The sequence below is a fragment of the Diadema antillarum genome, unplaced genomic scaffold (genome assembly GCF_040938485.1).
Source record: "Diadema antillarum isolate AM-2024a unplaced genomic scaffold, OU_Dant_1.0 seq00001702_RagTag, whole genome shotgun sequence".
Classification (NCBI taxonomy): Eukaryota; Metazoa; Echinodermata; class Echinoidea; order Diadematoida; family Diadematidae; genus Diadema; species Diadema antillarum.
Genome location: NW_027272392.1, coordinates 495,404 through 520,353, shown reverse-complemented (window position 1 = coordinate 520,353; position 24,950 = coordinate 495,404). Strand labels below are relative to the sequence as shown.

The 24,950-nt window shown below is 40.5% G+C and overlaps 1 protein-coding gene across 1 annotated transcript; it reads left to right on the top strand.

The window, feature by feature from the left end:
* Positions 1-7,470: 7,470 nt before the first annotated feature.
* Positions 7,471-23,789, top strand: LOC139711774 (centrosomal protein of 78 kDa-like). The gene is given in 12 exon segments (XM_071623627.1): positions 7,471-7,574; positions 10,934-11,190; positions 12,085-12,254; positions 14,481-14,657; positions 15,612-15,786; positions 16,758-16,871; positions 17,954-18,041; positions 18,544-18,816; positions 19,723-19,859; positions 19,862-19,956; positions 20,513-20,763; positions 22,155-23,789. Coding segments are annotated over 12 exon segments (3,036 nt in total). The 5' UTR covers positions 7,471-7,569; the 3' UTR covers positions 23,449-23,789.
* The last annotated feature ends 1,161 nt before the right edge of the window (positions 23,790-24,950 follow it).

Sequence of the window (24,950 nt, the reverse complement as noted above, 5' to 3'; positions counted from 1 at the left end):
GAGCACCTGTAAAGACGATATCATAAGTATGCTTCTGTAAACATTGCTTCAAATCGTCGAGATATTGATGCTACTCCAGTTGTTGCAATCGTTCAACGCAGCACATACATGGGTAGCTAGATTCGCGAAGATGATCAAGTCGTAGGTGTTTTAAAAGATGTTCTTCAGCTGAAGTCAAATTTGTCCGTCGAACCGCCTGGTAACAGGAAAGTGAATATATTGCTGAAAACTTCGTCGAAATACATGTATGTGTTAGATCAATCTTGCCCATCAACTGTTCTTCAACCGTCTGTGTGACTTTACATGGTAAGAATCACGAACCAAACACATTGTCTTCTGCAGCAGTGTAACCATACACCACAGACTCTGGCCAGACACGTATTGCACACTTCCAATCGATAATTCCCTAGGAACTCCTTTGGCAGGTGTGGGAAGAAACAGGGGCGAAAACAACTTCAGCGTGTTGGGAGTAATCCTTCCGTTATTTTTTTACGCCAAACAAGACAAGGAGGGAAGATACCAGTCCGATTCGCAGCTATAATAGAGGGAAGATGCATCCAGGATGTAGGTTATAGTGATTGGATCTTGTCCTGCACTGTTTATCTCCTCTGATGGCGAGCGCGTTTCTTGTCGAAAGCGCCACTCTGCGCGACTGGTCCGTGGGAAAACGGGTCGACCTGGAATCCTACCGGGTGCGAAGTGTCACCGTTCAATGCTTGCGTCTTTTGTTCACCCATCTCCGAGCAAGTTTGCACTATTCAATGCCACCACCGGCCACGCCCGAGTGGTCCTCTTAAGGCCATGCTAACGAGTCCGAGACCGAAGAAAATGTGGTATCGTGACTACTGATGCAGCGTGAATACAGTGGGCTCTCCCAACCACTCGCGGCCAATCGATAGATAAAGGGAGAGAAAAACAAGTCTACCCACACAGGTAGCGTTGTCAATTAGGTGTCGGCCACTATTACAACCAGCCTGGAATCCTTTTTCATCATTTCAAGCTTTGCTACACTTCACTTGCGCTCGAGATTGCTCCTCCGGGCAAGAATATCGACAGCATGCTTTGACAGCACGTGCATCAATGTCGTACACACCTCGAGATACTTCGAGAAAAATCATTCATTGAGTAATTCCATTGAAAGAAACTGCAATCAATACGGAGGGAATGAAAAACATCCATCAAAATAATGATACTCTATAGCGATAAGTGTTAGGCGACTCGGCGTTACGGAATTGACACGGTCGTGCGTAATCGCAAGCCAAAAATAGACCACAGCGAGACTGCATGCAGCCGACAGATTCGGTTTCGTTACCTCAGAAAGTGACGGGCTTCTCTCGATGAGAGTTTGCAATGATCATTTACAATGACAACTCGATGTTTAGCTAACGATAATGAGAGCACGACGGAACAGCGTGTTCGTCGATAGATAAATAGAAGAAAAAATGATTCCTTGTTTTGTTTTCGGTATATACCCTCGGTCATGAGTGGATGCATGCCACTCGGAGCGAATGAGAAAGTAAATAATAAGAGACCTTATGAATTGGTTGACTCACTCTCAGGTTAAATGTGTGTGATGTAACTATACAGTATCTTAAGAAGCATATAAGCATTAAAAACAAAAATAGTTCGCTCTATAAGTCCTGTGACAGGGAATCCATTCATCATGTATACCCACCAACGCGAACAAACATTTACATGTAATCATGCCAACAACACCCCCCCCCAAAAAAAAAAAAAAACAAAAAACAAAAAACAAAAAACTATCAACATGTTGTTGTCCACATGGTGCCAGTTAAAAACATCAGAGATTAAAACGTTTTAGTACAAATGCCAAAGGTGAAGGGTCAAATGTAAAAATGCCAAAGGTGAAGTGTCAAATGTAAAAATGCCTAAAATTGCAAGGTCGCAGATTGACATATCGCAGACAAAACATAATTGACTGAATGATGCTAGAGGGATAATGTCAAATGTGAAATGGCAAAGTTGAAAAAAAAAAGGTCAAAGGTAAGAGTGTCAGGATAAAAACGCCAGAGATTTAAGTAAGATGGAAAAATTCATATAGAAAATTGAGCAGAAATATTAGTTTAGATTTATTTTAGATTTATTGGTTTGTATAAAATACCAGTTTAGATTCATTAGTTTGTATATTTACCTGTCACTACCAAGGATCCAGCAGAGAATTTCATTTGCACTGCACTTGACGATGAACATGGGAGTATAACTTTGCTCTTTGATATGTGACACAAATTTATGACCGCCATTTTACCAATTAACATTACCTCTGGCGGTTTTTTTTTTTTTGGTGACATAATATGGTTAACTCTAATTTTTGACAAGTATATTCGAAGACATGTTTAAAACATATTGCACTTGTGAAATCCTTTTGAAGAAGTAATAAGAAAAGAAAACAGATACATATCGACGGACTTTTCACTGGTGGGGATATAAAGTAATGTGAAAACAAACATTTCTCAGATTTGATAAAATGATCAAAATATAACATGATTTTACTTTTCATTCCATCGAACACGATTTCTTTGAGGACAAGTGCTTATTTACACGTTTTTGAGTACCACTCGGTATGGTGTGGTATTATTCAGATATGGTCCGAAGTTCTTTACCATTTTTAATCCATTTAATTAACCCTGTGCAAGAGTTTTACATCGTTGCCATCATCGAGTCCAATCATAAATTGTATACATATATTTGTATGTTTCTTATTTCCTTTTTTTTTTGGAGATTCTGAGGCTGCCATCACTATCAAGCATGTGCTTTAAGACGGCAGGCTCCTACATGTTTTTTTCTTCCTCTTTATTCTGAAACAAGTGTATCCTCGATTCCTTTGATCTTATTGTTATGTTTATACCTTAAAGACTGTGACTATGACACTATGAATGCATTTTTCCCTTTTTTGTTGTGAGATACACGTGTTGTCATTTTTTTTCAATATTTTATTTCCTTGAAAAAAATGCAGAAATAAAATCGAACTGAACTGAACTGAATCCCGCACAAGTTATATGGACATAGACTTCGATACAAAATCACCACAGCGTTTTGCGAAACATTCAGCTTTCTTCACGAAATTTGTCTTTTGTTTCTTATTGAGCTGATGGGCTAATCGCGATTCATCCCTAACAATTTTCATAGTTTTGATGCTTTCAATATTTCTAGATTAAAATGCATACGGCATATTTTTAAGCATATGTCGAAGACATTGGGTTCAGGATAAATTTTCATGTATCATAAACGGGTATTGATTCTACCTTTTTTGGCGGCAAAAACAACATAAAAACAGGATTATAAAGACAGGAAGAAAAAAACAGAAAGAACGAAATAGGTAAAGATAAGTAAGACACAGAAACACTGTGTCTTGTTTGTCGTGTATATTCGCATCTAGCTAACAGTCGCACTTTGTGGTTATTTCAAACGAATTCACCAATTGGTTTTCTTCAGTGTTCATTAAAAAAAAAAGTGATGCAGATTAGCGTTGAGATTGTATGAAAGGGACAATGATGAGCATTTATACAAAAGTTTCACGATGCAGGACACGCCATTTCACATCATAAACTTAATTCTCTTTGAAATAGACATTTATTTTATCATCAACTTGTGCTGTCGTATACGCCCACCAATCAAGATTCCAGTTCCGGTTCCAACGGCACGTATTTTTGTATGCCTGCTCAAGGAACAGTAAAGAATATATATCATGGTGTCGAGCGAGTTGGAGGGAAAGTTAAAGGATATGATCGCCACTTGAATGTTTGTTTATACATTGTTTGTTTTGTTGTTTTGTGCACCAACTTCTGTTTTTCCGCAAGGTTGTGAGTATGAGTTCTGACAGAACACGGCAGTTGCAACATTCATTTGCATAGAAACAAAAACGCTAGCTGTTTCAACAATGATATAGAACCATCCTTTGAAAGGATGGCGTATTTTTCAACCATACGTACAAGATAAATCAAACTGAAACAGGATGGAATGTATTTTATCTGCTTGAAGTCATGTTGTGATCGTGTTAACTATTTATCGTAATAACGATTCTCATATGAGCATTGTTAGCAGTATTTTCTACTGGTTTTATTATCGTTCCTCTTATCACCACATCACGTAGAATTATGATTTTTTTTTTTTAAATCACCATGTACATAAGTGCTTAATGCCTTAATTATGGGAAGAGGAAATAATATATCAACTATATACAAAGAAATTGCGAGACGAAGCAAAAACCGACAGTATCTTTTTTTTTCTTCTTCTTCTTCATGTGCCGATAAAGGTGACACTTTTTTTTCCTCGAAACTACGGGTGAGCCAACGCATGAACAATCATCTGAGTATTTTAGTTTTTGCATAGTGTTCGATCTATTGCAAAACGTGAAATCACAACCGTGAACGCGATGAAAATAACCCCATGGACTGCAAATTGTCACGTATTTTTTTTTTGCCCCTGAGAGTGATCGGGCCTCAAGTTTTGTAGAAAGGTCTCTCAGGAACCAATTTGGCAAGAAAGAGAGGGGATCTTAACTATTGTCACTCAGAGAACAAGGCTATTCATGTGATGGTGGCATTAGAGGATTCTTTTTTCAACCAACGAGAATAAAGATGGCGTTTGTGTTCTGCGAGTTGAGATGGCTTTAGTTGTGGTGAGCTCAAGCTCTGCGAGCAAGGTACTCGAGAACAATGCAAAGGGAAACTAGGAACAATCGATGATCTATTCTTCAAGAGGAACAGTGTACTCAGAAGGGTTCGCTCTGGTTTGACCCCGAGAAAACTCTGAGCAGTCTCATGCCTCCGTTTTTGTATACCTTTCTCTCTATCTTTACCTATGTGGATAATCTACTTCTGCCTATCTATATTGGTATCTATCTATCTATCTATCTATCTATCTATCTATCTATCTATCTATCTATCTATCTATCTATCTGTCTGTCTATATCTATCTACCTACCTATATCTATCTATCTATCTATCTATCTATCTATCTATCTATCTATCTATCTATCTATCTGTCTGTCTGTCTTTATCTATCTGTCTCTATATCTATCTATCTATCTATCTATCTATCTATCTATCTATCTATCTATCTATCTATCTGTCTGTCTATATCTATCTGTATCTATCTATTTATCTGTCTATCTCTGTCTATTTATTTACCTATCTCACTCTTTATCTTTCTCCCTCTTCGCGTGTTTGTTATCGTTTGTGTCCTGAATTTTGAAACACAATTATCTACCTCATTTATTTATGATATATTCTACTTTATTATGTTATATATAGCAGACCAAAAGATGGGCAGATTGATCGAGAGTTGAGTATTCGACTGACTCATTATTTTGATCATGCCGGGGATATATACCATTATGCAGAATCATTAAATCACAATATATTGTCATCAGTGTAATCTGTGCTAAATCATAGTTTGTGTTATTTAGCAGAGACAATGCATTATTTTTCTTTGGGCCCGTACTTGCACGAAACATATACTTCTACTTATTTTTAGATAGTCATTTTGTTTGTATCATTTCAGATTTGTGACAAAAGTTATTTGAGGTTTTTGATGGCTAAATATTGACTATCATTCATATTCTCATGACAAAATATTCATGCAGTTTGTTCTACTCCTTCTGTGATCATAATCTTTCCATCCATCTGTATCCATGCATCTTGTAGATATATACGACTTGATTTCTATGACCGTCAATATTGCGAATTTCCGCGAACACATCTATGACAGATTATTGAACAGCCACACTTACTAAACATCTTGTCTCATCTTATCTTATCTTATCTTATCTTATCTTATCTTATCTTATCTTATCTTATCTTATCTTATCTTATCTTATCTTATCTTATCTTGTAGTGTGATATATTTAGCACAGTCCATCCACCCAGTACCTTAAGGTTTACCGCAAAAAAAGAAGAAGATGTTATTCCACATTTTGTGGATAAAAGTAACATGTCTGCCGCTTGTGTCTGCCATTTAGCTCACGTCAAGTATAAACATTCGTCAGTTAATCATTGTATACAAGTGTATATTATAGTCCTTGCGCTTGCCAGAGTCTCCTAAAAGGTCAATGTCTGTTGATTTTTTTTTTCAAGTTCATTACAAGGCATGAATTCAGGGCCGGCGCAGCCGTGGGGGCCGTGGGGGCTCGGGCCCCCACACTTTTTGTGCACCATACAAAGGAATACATAAGGTGTCATCACTTTGTTAGCTCATGAAACCCGGAAGTGGGCCTCCACACTTTTGAAAACACTGCGCCGTTCCTGAATTAACTGTGATATTTAACACAATTTCGTTTTTATTACAAGTACCGAAATAAGTTTTTTTCAGACCATTATCAGGGGCGGATCCAGGAATTCCATGATAAAGAGGGGGGCCTTTACGAAATTAAAGGGGGCGCACGCGCCCCCTCCCCCCCCCCCATTTTTTCTTTTTATTTCTTTTGTTTCGGCAAATAAATAAAGGGGCCCCCGCGGCCGGTTAGCTTCCCCTGGATCCGCCACTGATTATCCTTGTGGCGCGCCCATCAAATCAACAGCCGATCGGCATGCAGATGTCATTTTTAGGTCATACGATGTTCTTGAAATGAATAAAATAGCTGTGACTGAACAATTAGCTTGAGAATATGAATTCAGGAGTAAAAATTATAATTCCTTTTAAAACTATTCAATGACGATTTCGTTACTTTCTGTACATTAATTGTACAGAAAGTAACGAAATCGTCATGGAACTATAATTTTTACTCCTGAATTCATATTCTCATTTAGAATGATTATTTTAATTGCACCTAGATATGTCTTTTGATTTGTTTTTTGTTCTGTCTTTTTCTTTTCCTCTTTTAGTTCTTTTCTGTACTCCCGATATATTGTACACAGTATATATGTTTTCTAGGGGTCAGCGATCTTACAAGGCTTATTGCTCTTCTCTGCTGACCCCCCATTCACGTCAATTTACGCATCGGTTTTTGTTCATGTTGTTGTTTTGTGTATGTGCATGTGTGTGTATTTCTTTTGGTAAAGTGTATCTACTAGTATGTGTTTCATTGTATGAATTGTTTGATGGTTCATGTCGAATTGAAATAAACTTGAATTGAATTGAATTGAATTGAATTGAATTGAAATAGCAAGGAAATGGTGGTAAAACTTTAGACGCTAAAATCATAATAGTACACTAACAGTGTTATGTCGCTCAGTTTGTAGCCAAAGAGATTGCGCAACTGCTTCCGTGCCCATCCATCCATTTGCAGTGATTTGGTCTAATCACTCTGAAAGCTCAATTGAATCAGGGTTTCATTCAGGGAGGTGAGACTCATCGGTCCTCCCTGATTGAACACGTTGAATGCACGGAGATTTTTGACTAATGGGAAACGCAACGAGATTTTCCCCAGTCAACTGCCAGTGATTGTGTGTGATATACGGCACTGTGACTGGTCTAATAGCAGCGCCATCTACGGTTTACTAAGGGATAAACAAAATGACGTCCAGTTCAAAACAAGAGCCGCGCAAATAGATGGCTAACTTGAAGTTTATTTCTTACGCATGACACATGTCAATACATCGGAGAAGCTAAATGGCGTGAGTATCAATTAATTTCAAGGGAGGGTGGTATACATTCGTATTATAGTACTAAATATTCGGACTGTCGTCTGTCGGAATGATTGATGACTGATCGATCGTGGTTGTGCGTGGGTTGTTTGATGACTGATTAGTCCCACACAGTCACAGACATGATAGTGACGATCACCTTTTTATCACAGCACAGCAACAATGCCAACATCATCATGATCATGTCTCTACTCTAGTCTAGACAGAAAGATCCGTCTGTCCGGAGGACTCTTTTATATTTTGCCATTAACGCTGTCCTCCGGTCCGTGAAGCCAGACGCAGTGCGGAACATTCCCCGACGGACAGATACAGACCGATCTTTCGGTCAACTCTAGTCTCTAGTCATGACATCTCTCGGTCGTTGTTATTGAACTAGTGTAGTCATAGCAGAGGCCCAGCCCAGCCAGGGGGTCTATAAAACTTTTTGTTTACAGGATGAGCTGAATGAGTGTAGTTTCACTCTTTTTTAATTCTATCTAGCTAACCGAATTTCAATAACTGACTGTTTCTACATCTGTGATGAGTGTGAGTGTGACATGACATGACCTGCTTTTTATTGTGATTGTTGGCCACCACTTCAAGGTTGTCGTCTTGTAGTTGTATCATACTGTGGTTATTACCCTGCATACAAATGTCACTGTAACTTGTAGAGTTGTAGTGTGATAGTGCTACCTACCTGTAGAACTAGTAGACTCAATAAATTAATTTTACACATCATCATCACAACTAGCCTGACCAGACCGCTGTGCAAAGCACAGCAGTCTGACATGTACTAGTGTTTAAACGTTGTAAACGACCGTCGCTTTTGACGGCAAGACCACAAAAAATGTCTTTTATTTTGTTTGATTTTAACAGTAATACCACCCACCTATATCGTATTTTGCTGATGGTTGAGTTGAATTTGGTGTTTTGTTGGTATCCAAACCTTATTGTTGAATTTTTCGGAGTAGATTGTGCGATGATTCACAAAATCAACGAACTACCACAAACGCTCAATCCGAGGTATCGTGGTAGCATTTTACATACGCCCGTGCGTTTCGTGTGTTACGTAAAGCTTGTCGTCTTCTACGTACATGTATTTCCGCGCGTGCTGCTCTCATGATTTGACCTTTACATGGGTCACTTCCGCTCCGACTAGCTCATCACTTCCGCTCCGACTCGCTACGTTGTAGTATAGGAGAGTGATTGCCATTCAATAACACGCAGAAGATGAGGAGTGAAGCAATACGGACGCTTACAGACCTGATTTCAAGGACGGATTTCGGTGGGTTTTTGACGTAATTAAAAAAAAAATATGCATACCGATTAGTGAATGATTATCATAGATTACGGGGATTCCTTATATTTTAGTTTTCCACGATTAATAAAGATATTCATGAAGGAAACGTACACCCACCGCTGAAAAATAATGTCTGCGAAGGAGTAGACGTGCAGCCGCTGTCGCGAAGTGACAGCGGCTGCGTGTAGTTACATCACAACATAACTGCTGTTAACCCGTCATTTTCCTTGATCTGTCAGCCATGCAAGGGTCGCTAGTCACCCATATGATTCGACTACAATGCCATCCAAAATTCGATCACCTGCTACATGTAGAAACCTATACCCTTTTGCACACTGTTAAACCTTTGTGCAGGTGCCGATATGTGAGTTTCATGTGAGGAGAGTAACTCGTTAATTAGATTTGTAACGTACTGGTTTACATTGACCATAGGCTGTAGGTAGGTACTAGATCCCAAGTAACTGTTATTACTGTGCTGCATAGTGTAGAAATTAATAGAATGTAGACTTTCTAGGCCTAAGTAGCACAGAAACTTTAGCTATGTGCAGTTTGTTTGCTTGGCAGCTGGTACAATTTAAAAATTCATTTGTGTGTGAAAAAAACAACAACACACACACACACACACACACACAAATGAATGAAACGAAAGTGAAAGGATGATGACAGAGCAAATGAAATGTCTACAATATGTGTGTCAGTGGTTATCTGTTACAAAAATCTATGGCAAATAAAGCACTATTCCCGGTTCAGCTGTATATGTAATATGATATCTTAAATGATAACTACAGAAAGTAAAGCGATCATTTTGAGATATCTTTGTGTTCATGTAATTTTGTTCATATACCCAGGGTAGGCCTTACTGATTTTATTTAACATTAAGTGTATACATTATGTAGTCTAGGGGGTGTACATGGAGTTATATGGGCAACTGAAAATATCAGTTATTAGTACCATGGCTACCACATTGAACCTGCCACATTGACTACATTTCATGTTTCCCTTGAACAGTCAGTGTAGACAAGTTTGACTGCAAGGTTCTGTATACAAGTGGTAGAGTCCAAATCTTATTTCCAAATTGTATTAATCTAATCTTTGAATGTGTTCGTGAATGAGGAGATCACAGACATTTTTGCAAGATGTTTTTGCAATTTGACACGGAGGCTATTGTAAGTGCACTAATGCCTGTCCTTTTGCTCCATCACTTTATACCATTAAGATCAGGCAGCACTATTTTTGCGTGTTGTTAAAAGAGAACTCCGGATGATTTACAGACTTTTGGCATTTGAACATCTATAAATTGATTATACTGGATGTACAGAGATACAGAGTTTATGATTGGGAAAAGGAATAAGAATGTCATAACAAATCACGATGAACAAGGATGATGACAGCAGCTTCACATAAGAATGCAGGATTGGGTGCTCATGAAGCAGAACAAAAGGAGAAAGCCTGCATAAATTTTACTAGGTGAAGTTCTTAAGCAAGTGGTACTGCAATCAGACCTCCCAACCATACTGAATTTGGAGGAAAGAATCTGAATTTTGACCATTCGTAGCTCTTGCTTCAAGAGGAATTTCCTATTTTTCTGGAAAATTTTACTGCACACTTCTATGGGAACTGTTTTTTCTTTCCTACTTTTGAGCCATATCATCCCTATTTTTCAGTCAGAAAGGTTGGGAGGTCTGCTGTAATGGGATTACATTGAGCTACTCAAATATGTGAGTCTCCCACAAATAATGTATGGCATCATCCATGTTCAGTGTAAATTGTTGGGTTTTCAGAGTAATGGTTTATCTGCTCAAGGACCACAATAGAATTACACAAATTTATATACATGGCACTATTGATTTATGTTCTGCATGATGTTAAATTCAAAAAATTGTCCGGAATTCCCCTTTTAGATTTGCAGCCCAACAGTGATCACGAAATTTTTGAACAGAATACCTTCGTTAAAATAACAGCTTTTACAGTAGCTTCTTCCTGTGATGCCTTTCGTGTCTCTTTGTCAGGGAGAGTCGGTGGCCTGTAATATGATCTTGTTGCATTGCAGGAGCATGATAGAGAGTGTGAAAGCCCGGAGACGAGGCGCCCAGGACTTTGAGGGCTACTACAGCCAGCTGTGTGCCCTGCAGGACTCGTGCCCGCTCTCTGCGGTGCGGGCCCACCTGGCGGACGGCGTGCTGGACCTCAACGCAGACAGGATCCGGCAGCACGACTGGATGCCGATCCTGAATGCCCTACGCATCAACAGGAGCCTGCAGTTCATTGGGATCCGAAGCTTCTACCAACAGAGTGGCAAACTAGATGGTCAGTAGGGGGATCTTTCTCAAGATTTATATAAAAGATTCACATCTCTGTGTAGTGTCAGAAAAAAAATCCTCAAAAGCAGGCTATCTTTATGTATTCAGACAATCATATTTTACTATGTAACCCCTGCATGGAAAGAAATGTTCAGTCATCAGTTAATGAAAAAAAGAGAGATTTTATGGAGTTTTGTGCACAAGGCAAATGGAAGGTGAGGAGTCTATCAATTTCTAGTTTGATTGGTCACGCCTTCAAAATGTCATTTTCTTATCTTCAATCAAAATTTTTTCACAAAACTGATTCACAATCCTGTTCCTCTCATGTTTTTCACCGGTTCTGTTCCAAAAGGTTTATTGCCACTTGGTCTAATATCAGGTGGCCTACTTCCCAGTTCGTCTAACAACACTACGGCCAACTCATTTGGTCTACTATAAATTTCATCTGATGCCCGTTTGGTCTAATCCTCACTTTGTCTAATGCCCAGTTTGGCTAATTATCTTTTCGTCTAATGACCAGATGGTCAAATTGCAATTTTGTCTCCTTGGATTTTTTTTCCCATTATGTCTAATAAACTGTGGGTATTAGACGAAATGGGCATAGCCCATCTGGAAGTAGACCACCTGGTAATGAGGCTAAGTGGCAATCAGACTAAATGGTCATTAGAAGAACTGGTTGTAGACGAAACGGGATGACAACATGTGGGTTGAGACTAAATGGCTATTAGACAAAGTGGGAGTAGACCAAGTGATAGATCACCTTCCAAACAAACTTATTTTAAGGGTGGACTTCCTATTTAACCATTTCTTGTCCCAAGATGATGAAAATTAATGTGTATCATCTCCTTTGTGTATGCTGACACTTAGTTATCGTCTCTCTGAGCAGGAGTCGACGTGAGAGGCAGGTCGCATCAGCCCCAGCTCAAGCGCCCTCCGCCGATTCGCTCCAGGGATGTGACCCATCGACTGAGCCTGGCCCTGAGGGAGTGTATCTCTTCCAGCGAGCAGCTGCAACACGTTGAGCTACAGGGGCTCCTACTCCGTGAGAAGAACATTGCTGCGCTATGTAAAGTAAGAAATGGAAGATTGGCAACTTAAAGGGATGGTATAGCTTTGGTTGAGATGGAGCTTCAGGTTTCCAGCTTTTTTTTTTTGTGAGATAATGTGAAACCTCTTATGAAATATGAAAGAGCATGTAATTCTAAGAGGGATTCAAAGTTTATTTGATGTAACTTGATTTTGAAATGGCTGATAATCCAAAACAAAGGGATCCTGATAAAAGGTGGGACCCACAATTTATTAGGATCACTTTGTTTTACTTTGATTTTGAATATCTCAGTCATGTCAAGACTGGTTTTTATCAAATAAACTTTGAATTCCTCTTAGAATTGTATGCTTTGTAATATTCCATGAGTGGTCTCTTAGTATCTCGCAATACCATACCATCCCTTTAAGGTGTTGCACCATTGTCCATGGAGTAGATAGCACCAATCTACCCTAAGTGCCCCATTCACAGAAGCCTGCCTGAGTTACATGATATTAAGCAGAGATGCCAACTGTTACTTTTTTTTGCAGTAATTTATAGTGTTTTATGCCAGAAAGTACTTCAGGTTTCTTGGAAAATACTGTTTTTATGCCTCCGCAACGAAGTGGCCGGAGGCATTATGTTTTCGGGTCGTCCGTCCGTCCGTCCGTCCGTCCGTCCGTCCGTACGTCCGTCCGTCCCGTTTTGTTTTTGTCGATATCTCAAGAACCGTGTGGTGGTTTTACATCAAACTTGGTATGAGGGTATATCCTTGGGGGATAATACTTTGTGTGGATTTTAGGGTCACAGGGTCAAAGGTCAAAGGTCACAGGTTATTTTGTGAAAAAAAAAATTGAAATTTTTCATGTTTTTCTCCATATCTCGCAAATGGTTCAAGGTATCTTCATGGAACTTAGTGTATATGCTTGTACCGATGGGCAGTGATTATCTAGGGAAGTTGGGGGTCATGGGTCAAAGGTCAGGGGGTCAAAGGTCAAGGTCAACTCTTCAAAATACCACTACTTTCCTTAAAATGCAATATGCCTAAGGTGTTTTTTTTTTAACTTGATGTATGGCATGTATTACCCAATATATATTTTTGGGGAAGTTTCTTGCCAAAAGGTCAAAGGTCAAAAGGTAAAAGGTCAAGTGAAAGTGCTAAATTGCACTTTTTCCTCCATATCTCTAAAGTAACTCAAGGTATCATCTTGAAACTTACATATTTATGCATGTTCAACCTAACAGTGATTCTCTTTGGAACTGTGAGGTCAAAGGTCAAAGGCCAGGTTTAGATAATGCTATTTTCCCATTTGATACTGAAATTATACTTTTTCTCAATACCTTGAAAATTACTCAATGCATAAACTTATAAAAGGGTCAAAAGTCAAGTAAAAATCATCAGTTCCCCAAATACCTGCACTCTGACATTTTAATCATTCATCCAATTGAACCTAGTTCTGGGAAAGTGAACATTCAGCTCATTTGTGTCAAACCTGTCATTTTAATATTTTGCCAATTGTGTGAAACTGTCATCACACATTGTCAAGACATTGTACTATAGACCTATTAGTAGAACCATGCATTATGGCGGAGGCATATCAGTAGCCATAGCGATATATCTAGTCTCAAATTGTATTACTACTCAGTGTCTATAGCAAGATACAAAAAGATACTGCTTTTCCACCAAAATACACTTTTCAACCCTCAAAATGCTGCAATGCTGTTTACAGGGATGGAATCCCTGGATAAAATGTAGTTCTCGCCTCTGACAGTGTTGAGAGAAAATGCATTGAGAGATGGTGTATTTTGACTCCACATTGCACTCTAGTTGATGGTTACTTCTGATGCCTCAGAATTCCATTGAAGCTTTGTAGCACATACATGGGAAATGCAGGAATGTCACCATCTACAAAGACCCAGACTCTGGGACTGGGAACTCTGCGAGGAAGTGTCAAGTGATTGAGCATGTATTTTCTGGTGAAATATTCTCTGAAATACAGAATCTTTCCTTTTCCAATGAAATCATCTTTAGAATTTTGCACTGAAATCTTCATTAATTTATGAAATCCTCTTCCAGAATGATAGCTTCTTTCTGTCTTTGTTTTTCATTGTCGTAGAGTTCACTGGTTCATGCCGCAAATGTTGTAATGGCATGGCAAACCTTGTCTAGCAGCAACTGCCATATCAGTATTGAAATAAATCATACCTACTGTAATGTATAAACAAGAAACAAAAGTAATAACAGGTGTCTTCATTCCTGTGACTGGTAACAGGGTCTAGCCAAGACAAGATGCCTGCAGCATCTGTCCCTGGAATCCTGTCGTATCGGTGATGCTGGGGTAGAGAGCCTCTACCAGTGCATCCGCAACGCTCCCACGCTGGTCTCCCTGAACCTCACGGCCACCGGCCTCACGTGGAAGAGTGCTGAACTCTTAGCAAAGCTAATCAAGGTATTTCCCATCGTTTTGTGAGATGTTGAAGATTAGCATGCACTGCAATATCATCCCAAAAAGTAACAAGTACTTCTTATACTCTCAAATCTGCTCTAGTGACCACATGTCTAAAACCACCACTTGTCCATAGCGACCAAACATTGTATGGAAATCTTCACCACCCCCAGCCCCCCCCCCCCCCCCCACTAAAGACATAACTAAGAAACTGCATACAGCGAACACCCGCCAAATGCCGACCTGCTTGCTTTACGTTTAAAGCTGTTGCATCAAACAAATGCTGCTGAAACTTGTTTATGGCGAAAGCAAGAGTGATCAGTTGAAGGGGCAGTGACATTAGCTAACAAAATTACTTTATACAGGGTACAGTCAAACCTGTCTGTAGCAGCCACCCAAGGGAAACGGACAGGGAGGCCATTGTAGACAGGGTCTTTGATATGGCTTTTCTCTCAGAGAGATTTTTTTTTTAGTGGCTATATTCGACAGGTGGCCAGTATGGCAGGTTTGACTGTATATATATAGTATACAGTAGTATATAGTAGTCAACGCTGCACCCTGGCACTGGTCCAATGGTCCAGACTGGTAAAAATCACTGTCGGACCTATAGCTTTTTCTGGAATGGACCAGTCAAAAAAACAGGAAAAACTGGGTACCTACTTGTCCGACAGACAGGTTGGACCAGTAGAAAAACGGGTTAGTGTGCAACCGTGTAATATTATATAACTGTAGTTGTATCATGGTGGGCATGTAATCATATGGGACATATTGGAAATGTCTCTCACGATGGCTACTGCATCAAATCTCACTACAAGGATCACTTGTCCATGATAACCACATTTTTTGTTTCTTTTGAGCGGGTGCAGACATATTTGACTGTATATTTTGCAATCGGGGTAGTAGAGAAAGTAAATAACAGGTACTCATTTTCAGCGATATCAACCTCACACTCCATAGCACCAAGCCACAAGAAGACACACAGAGGCCTGGAAGGATAGTCTACGATACCGCAGACCCGACCTGGACAGGATGCCTGGCATTCGTCGCATCACAGTCAACAACAACTCCCTGATCAACGACAGGGGAGCACTGGTCCTGGCGGAGGCGCTCAAGGATGATCTGTGGTTGAAAGGTGATTTTTTACCGTGCTTTTAATCAGACGGGACATTTTGGCTGATTGCTTTCCCAATTAACATCATGATAGAAGGATGATAGTAGGCATGATAAAGATGATTTGCAGCTGATTGACAAACTGCCCTTCATCAACGATAATAAACATCGATTAGTAAGGTTTGAGTAATAGCCATAATAAAAAATTATGGGCATAAGTACTCAGGTTGGACTTGAACCAACGATCTCCAGATTATTAGACAGGCGTCGTTTCCACTAGACTACCAACGTTATGCCTGACAGCCAGTGCTGGTTCTTATCCCTTATACCAGCAGGTACTGCATATTTATTCAAATCAATTAATTCTTGCATCAAGTTGTTTTTATTGTATGTGATTGACTAATTGCCCTTCATTGATGTAAATGAGCACTGATTTCCAGTGTTTTTGTAGTAGCCATGATAAAGAATCATGGGCTTACATACGGGCATGCAATTTATCAGTCAGTCGCACTAAAAACAACTCAGACAAGAATTAATTGGAATGATGATGATGATGATGATGATGATGATGATGATGATGGTAATAATGATGATAAGGTCTGATGTACTGAGGTCAGCCTCATGCAATGCATGTGATGGTAATGATAATGGTAATAATGTATGACATTGATATGGTGCTTGTTATCATATTTCTAAGCGTTATCAAAGCAGTCACACTTAATAGAAATATCATACTCAACAGCTGACGAATTCATATCATTACTGCCTTCGCGGTACATTATTACATTGTCTTCCTAAATGGCATTATGGAAGAAGATGGGAAGACTTTCAGATGCAGTCATCGGTGGCAAATACATTTTGACAATAGACAGGAAGATAGAATCAAAGTTTGATCCTGTTTCATGATAACTCATGATGTTTATCAGTGAATCTGAAGACAAATGAAAGTACTCGGTTGCTAACATCTCTCAATACCTTCATATATTTCCATAGCCCTAGATATGCAGCACTGTGGCCTGTCCAACCTGGGTGCCAAAGCCTTCTTGGATGCCTTACATCAAAACACCAGCATCGTTGTCTTGGATCTCAGGAAAAATCCTTTAATTGGTAAGTCTGCTATGGGAAAATGCTCCTTGAATTTTTGTCGTAGAGCACCATCTGCCAAGAGTGGTTGCAATGAGGAATCCCATAGCAACCTCCAGGCTTGAAAGATTTCAAAGCAAACTCAAGCAAACAGACCAGTTTGATTTTAAGACAATGCAGCGATTTGATTTATATATGGATTTAGTGTCAACGTACAGCACTGTACCATCAACACAAAGGGGTCAGACTATATCCTGTGTTTACTTGTTGTCTTGCTTGTCCAATAGCCACTTTAGCCAGGTACTTACATCACTTCCTGGATGAGTCTGACTGGATGATTTTTATTACACTTGGTAATAAGTATAATGATTTGTATCAATGGTCATTTTTTCTGCTTTCCCCATGAAATGACTTCAGGTTGTCAAGATATCTGCCAGATGGTTGTTTGGAATCTGAAAACATTTAGGGCAAAACAGCAACCTGCACCCTCCTCTCCCCAATTAAAAAAAGAAATGAAAAAAAAGGGGGGAATGATGTGTGCACTGGTGTGGGGGGGGGGGGGGGGGATATGTGGTTACATTTGAAAAACAAAATCAGTTTCTTTGTATGTCAATTCCAATCAACTTGATTACTATTTGCAAAACAAAGGCAAATCCCTGCCATGATTTTCATATTCATTTTTCATTTTTCATATTTCATTTCACTAACAAGCTCCTTTTTTTAGCATGAAGAACTTTCAGACACACTTAACATTTATATTTCCAAGCACAGAGCAGAAAGTTGTTTTTTCATTTATAGATTTCATTATAACGAATATATCTTGGTACAGCAAATAGCAGAGTATTTATTTGTTGTCGAAATAGGGTTTGTGTGTTGAAAGCATATTATGAGTAGCACACACATGTCAAATTAGAGGATGTCAAATTAGAGGATAGTTGCTGCAATGGGAAACATAAGGTAGGCTTTACTATTTTATCTAGCTCTATATCATGGTCAGATGATGGCTATGATTACACTTTTTTGAAAAATGTTAGAGAAGATTCATAAATTAGAGAGTGTCCAAGATGACCCATTTCTTTGTGCACTATTTTCTGTGTGTTCCCCAGATCGAGATCTTCTGAAGGCAGTGATTGAGCAGGTGATGATCAACTCCGGTGGGCAGGAGCTTGAGGTAGATACCATCAGACTTCCATGGTTGATGCTGAGCCATTCAAGGTTCCCTGATGCTTCGGGAGTCTCCCTGAAAATATTACATATTTTCTCATGACCTGGCAAGAGAACATGAAAGCCTTCATGATTTGGGAGTTTTTTTTTGCATCGCTTGAGATTCATTAAATTTTTACTCTCCAGTATCTCCCTGAAAAGTCTTTGAATTCTCCCTGATTTTGTTGAGTGTATGTTTATGGCTCTGGTGATAGCAAAGGAGGGGTGGAAGATTGGCACAGTTTATTTGAGAGCATTTAGCATGTAGAAAATGTAGAATTCTAGTGTATTTTTGCCAGTAGGGCTATAAGGGGAGACAGTGGCTTATGGTTGACCGTGGTAAAATCGCAACAATAAACTGATTAGCTCTAGACATCCAGACATTGAAATGCTCCCTGTTAATATGTAAAGGCTGTTTTTGTCTTGGAAAGAAAGGTGCCTGCTGTTTGTATTTAAAAGAAAGATGCACATCAAAGCTTACAGTATCCAGAAGTTCCAAGGACTCCACCTCAAAGTTGCGCTTCAAGAGGCGAGGGAGGCCCGCCTCGGCCCAGACCAGGAAGTCCGCGGGCCGGAGCAGGAGCGGTAGCCCCAGCAAGTCTGCATCCTCAGACCGGGCGGCAGCGGGGCAGCGGTCCAGGTCCAAATCCACCAGCAATATCTTCATCCACACCTCCAATTCCCAGGGGGAGTTCCAGCCGGCTGTCACTAGACCAGGCCCTGGATTTGTCCCATGGAGGACTGCGGCGAGGGCCTGCCATCGAAGGTATGGAGCTCTAGATCTTTCCTTGGTAAATTGAGCCAGGGATGCATTAAAGGTAGTGCTTGCACGTGTTTTGGATTTCGGATGGATGTTGCCTCTTATTGATATTTTGGCATATGGAAAGCTATTGACTTTTCCTGCCACAAATATGAATATTACAATGTTTTCTTACAAAAACACTGGTATAACAAGTGTAGTATATTGCATTATGCAAACCATGAAGTTTTTCTTTTTACAAGAAGTTGAAAGTGACTTCATGGAGTCATCAAAGATAGTCTACTTAGCTTAAAATGATGTAGATATACAGTACATAGCAAAACAACTCAAACATCCTGTAATACATAGCAATGCAGTCATGCTGGGAATGATGGTTTCTACCCTTGCTTGTTCTCTCTCTTCCTCTCTTTTTATCTCTCTCTCTCCATGTCTGTCTCAGTCGCTATCTCTTTCACTACCTCTCTCTCTCTCTTTCTGTATATATTTATATATTTTTATGTTTGTGTACATTAAACTTTATATATCTTTATATTCATATATATTCATATATCTATATATTGATATATTTTTATGTTCACATATTTATATATTTATATATCTATATATTCATGTATTCATATACTGTAAAATGAGAAATTTTCGCGTGCACTTTAATTTCGTGAATTTCGCGAGCGCCAAGATTCGCGAAATTAAAATGCATGCAAAAGTTCTTGTTTACACTATATGCATTGAACGCCAGTGGCACTTCACGAAAATTTCGTGCCACGAAAAAGGCTGTCAGCTCCGATTCGCGAAAATTTCATGCCGTGAATGTATCATGTTTTACAGTCGACTATCTCTATATTTATATACCCTTTGTATTTAGTGATATTTCCAAATCTCTCCTTTCTTGTATTACTGAATCCCTGACAGTCAAGGCATGCTCCCCATTGGTATGGAGAGCCCCACGGGATCCTCCACCCCTTCCAAGCCTGGGGGCTCCTCTGTCCATGTCCACGTGGGCAGCTCCTTGACGTCTAGCGAGGCGGACACCAGTGTCAAGGACACTGTGGTACGCTGTCCACGCAGGGGTCAGCATCCGTGGTGGACGATTCCACATTTGAGGCCAGAATCAATCGCAAGATGAAGGACCTCCAGGTATGCCAGGCTTGATCTTTGTAATACCCTGTGGTTTGTCTACCTTCACTTGGTTCTTAATGGTGGGGTGTATTCAAACCTGCAGTATGATTGTACCAGTCAATTTAAAAATTTCACGTTGGCCTTGTTAGACTTGCACAAATCCATGTCACTTGGTAGAAGAAGTTATCATGGCAGGATCAGAGTTGATATTTTCACATTTTAAAATTTGTGAATAGCACCTAACTTGCAAAATTCGCAAAAATAGAAACCTTTAATATTAGGCATATGCAGTACTTTATGAGGATTGTACCTATTTAGTTGCAGAATAACATTGTGTGGGTTGACATAACACAGGTCGATTAATCATGAAAGTCAATAGATTTTCTGCATTCCCATGCGTGTTGGCTTACACAAGGTTTAATGTACATCTTCTCCGTGGAAAATTTCAGTATTCCTGTGTAAATTGCTCTAAAAATGTAAATTTGCAGATATGCTTTTCAAAAGATGCTGCACATATTCCACACAGAGTTACATACCTGTGTACATGATACCTGTAGCGTTTCTCGTAATATCTACTGGCAAGCACATTATCAAGCATGAGGTTTACGCCCGCATTGTGGAACTGGAGGTGGAGAACAGCCGTCTGAAGCACCAGATCCAGCTCCTGGAGGCGAGGGGACCCACCTCGCCCCTCAGGAAGGGTCGGAAGAAGGGTGCAGCAGGGGGCGAGGATGATGCGGCGGAGGCGAGTGGTGAGGATGAGGCACTGCTGGACAGCATCGAGGAATCCTTCCAGAAGTTTCATGCCTTCCTGGACCTCCTCCGAGATGCAGGGTGAGTGAGGAGAAGTACTTGAGGTGCAGAGTTTCATCCAGTCCTTGCTTCTCCTTCGCTTACCAGCAGGGCAGTGGATTGATTCAACTCCTGTATGTTACACTTAATACTTTGTACTTGCGCTCTGTATTTTTTACCGGTAAGTGAATGTTATGCCTTTGTATAACTGCAAAATGAAGTTCAGAGCCATAGATCCGTTAATTGGTAGTGGTGATATTCTTTTGTTTGAAACATACAAGACTGTACAAATGGTTTGTGTAAAGCCCCCGTTCCACTATGCCGTTCTCGCTACGATTTGACAATTTTCTCAGGTCGGGAAGGATCGGGTAAAACCTGAGCCGATCTGGACACAGTACGATGTTAGAACGCTCTAAGTACGCTGCAGTTACGACTACCAAGTGCTTGCTACGCTCTTACTACGATGATCGGGAATTAGACATTGCGATCTCTGCCGCTGCCGGTACGCTTTAGAACGATGTAGCTAGGCTGTTAGTGCTGAATTTTCAAAGGATTTTTCTTGATGTCCTTGCTTTTATAGTCCGTCTTCCTCCAGTTGTAGATGATTTCATATTCTTCAAAATTCTGCTATGTCCTCTTCCTCCTCTTTCAGCATCACGTGCAGTCTCTCTTTCTTCGCCTTTTGGGTAGCTGCTTCGCTGCTTTCTTCTCTTCTTTTTCTTCATCTCTTCTTCTTCTTCGAAAATTACAGCTAAAATTACTACCGTTCTTGTTCCGATGTTACTACGCTCAGAAAGACATTGTTACGCTCATCCCGCTGCGTTTACGCCGTCATTACGCTCTCCCCGCTGCGTTTTCGCTGTCACTACGCTCTCCCCGCTTGCCGTACGATTAAAAATATGTCAATTTTGATCGGGGAGATCGGGAAGAAATTTTGAACCGGTTCAAAATTTCTTCCCGATCTGAAAAACTGCCCGCTCCAACCCCGACCTCCACACGCTCCTGCTACGATGCTTCCGATCCCCGTACGCTTTTGCCGCTCTCTCCCGATCTGCTGGATCGGGACAGATCGGGGTCCAAATCGTGATAGTGGAACAGGGGCTTAAACAACAGAAATTCAGTAGTAAGTATCAAAGAAGTTTACAATATAGATTTAAGATCTTGAAATCTGTGATAAATCTCAAACACAAGTATATTTCTTACTCATAGGATATGAAGGCATCTGTAAAAATGATTCTCACTACACTCTATTTAATTAAACATACCATGACCAGCTCCTCTTGACCAATGTTATCTATTCACTTTGACCTATGTTACACACTGGATCATTGCTGTGAATGTGTTACACAAAGTTTTGAGGTTGTTTTTTTTTTAACCATGCCATTGAAATCAAATTGTAGAATTATCAAGTATGCTCCATTTCTTCTCTCCAGATTGGGGCAGCTGTGCACTCTTGTTGGAATGAGCCCGGAGGACATCGGCCATCCCCTCGTCAAATCCATCTTGAAGAATCACCAGCCTTCCAGCGCATCCAACAGGACAGGGGCTGCAGAGCTGTCAGCCGCGCCCGTTGTCTTCCAGCCAGGTAATGTGGTTTACCCCAGTCAGCCAGCCCAAGCCCCCGTAACAGGTGCAGCCTTCACTGTTCCCTCTGGTTCCCAGGGAATTCCATACCCCATGGCATCGGGATTGCAGGGAGCCAATCAGATGCCACCTGGAATGCAGTTGTCCAATCAGATGCCCTATGCAGGAATCACAAACGTCCAGCCTCCACCGTCTGTCAGCATGCCACTGGGGATTCCGTCCTCGCAAAATGCATACACACCGACAAACTACCAGACAATGCAAACCCAGCTAGGTATCGGTCCCACACTAGCAGGACCTCCTGGAGGTGTAAGTGCCATGCAGCAAGTGCCTGTCACACATCAGACGGGGCAACCAGCAGTAATCATAAATCCGCCCCTCATCAACCAGCCACCTTCCCTTGGGATTCATCCAGCCCCACAGGTTCCCCGAAGCCACCCAGTCTCTATCAGTACTGCACCACATCAAGCATCAAGTATCCATGCAAGCAGAGTCTCCAGCGTACCGGTAAACTCCACACTCGTGTCACGTTCTGCTCCATCCAGAGACGTCCCCTCCAATGCCACGTCCAGCACTGAGGGTGTCTTCACTCCCGCCCCTGTTCAGATGACCGCTGCTTTACATCCGGACTCCAGAGCAGGACAGACCAGCAGTGGTACATCCATCACGACTGTGATTGCCAGAGAGAGTTCAAATGAAGCAGATGTTGATGCCAGGAATGACCACTCACTTCTGGACACTGTTGAAAACGGTGCTCCTGAACAGGCACTGGAACCAGACCTTCCCAAGGTGTCAGACTCCAGTGATTTTGATGTTGGGAATGTCAAGCAGATGACAGAACTGCAGTTTGCCGACAGCACAGGCTCCACACCAAGGATTCCAGAGGCACCCAAGGACATTGATGGGGACAGTCCAAGGGTTGGGAGTGCCACTCCAACCAAAGGGATGGGATCACCGACAGAATCGGACCACTCAGCCAGAGGTTCAGGACGTTCCTCAAGGGACCGGAGCCCCAGTCCGGACTACTCCGAAGACTTTGAAGGAGGAGGTGATGAAGATGAGGAAGAGAGTGAGATCGAGGAAGACTTGTTCAAGGGATCAGAGGGAAGCCTTCCTGGCTTGAGTAGCGATGAGGATTTCTAGGAGCATTGCCTCATGTTTGCAAAATATCGTGTTGGGCCTCAAATTAGGAATATGAGTGTATAGCTTTAAATGTTGACATATTTCGTGAACATCTCACAATTTTAGATTCATAGATGAGCTACGGTGGAATGTGACATCAACTTGAAACAGTCTAAAAGCAATCACCTCCAATTTACTGTCAGACACAACAGACATTCAATGAAGACAGTCACAAGGGAAAATCAATTTTTGTAATATTTATTTTTCTTCTTCATTTTTGCCTTTAAGTCTGGGAGACATTGTGATCCCGAGTTGAAGTCAACGTCTATTGCTGCTGTAAGAAGAAATTCTGTGGCAATTCTGGCAGCTGCTACCGTTTAGCTCATTTTTTTTTTTTTTTTTTTTGTTCAAGCGTATGATTTCTTAAGCAATTCAAGTTGTTTTTCTGTGTAAATGTCCATGTAGTTACACTGGTGACATATATGAGGCTGATACACAAAGTTCAATTAATTTTTGAATTTTTCTCCTCGGTGAGGTGCTGCATTGACGATAAGAACTCCCTTAAATATTTCCACCTGCACATTTATTTCCCCCCCCTCTTTATTTCTCATGTCTTGTTCCTTCTTTTCTTTGGTTGTGTCCTTCGTGTCTTCATAATTTTTGTTTTTATTCTTGCCTTTCTCACCATCTTGCACATTAGCAATCCTTCCGTCCTTTTCCAATTACATAAATCCTTTACTTTTACCAAGAATGTTGTTTCTTTGTTAACATAATTACATGCTAGGAGAAAGTGTCCCCAGTTTGATTTTGGTGCTTAACGATGAGGAAACTAAGTCAGTTCCAAGCATGATTAGTGAAAGTCTGTCAAAGGAGAATGGGTTCCTGTCAGCATAGAAAATTGCATCTTGTTTGCATACCATTACTTTCTTTTAACCTGTTGAGGATCCACTGATTTTGCTATAACACGCATTTCTCATAGACACCTGCCCGAGTATTCTCGGGACTCGTCTTCAACGGGTTGATTGCCACGAGGTTCCATGTTGTGAAGTGAAATTATGAATGTTGTTAGTTTTCAAACTTTTGCGAGCATGTAGATGCCGTAGATGTGCAAAGAAAGTGAAAAGAAATCAACCACAGAATATTTCTGGCTCATTTTGCTGAATGAGGGCCAATGTTGCAGTATCATTGAGAAAGTTTGGGCCAAAGTCGTATGTGAAGATTGAGTGCAGTACAAGACACACCAGTACTGTTTGATTTAGACTTCAGTTTTTTGTGAATTAATGTTTGATTCTGAACATAGTTTGGTATGCCAATGACAGTTTAATGTTCCAGAGTTTGACACATTTACGTATAGTCTGATACATGAACATAATTACATGGTCCATGACTGATTGGATGTCATGAGACTTTGAATGCCTGTATCATTACTTTCTTGATAGCAGTGAAAGCATTCTGTCACAGTTAAGGTTATGCAAAGAAACTTGGTCACAAAATGTTTGAATTGGTGCTAAGACATTCATAGG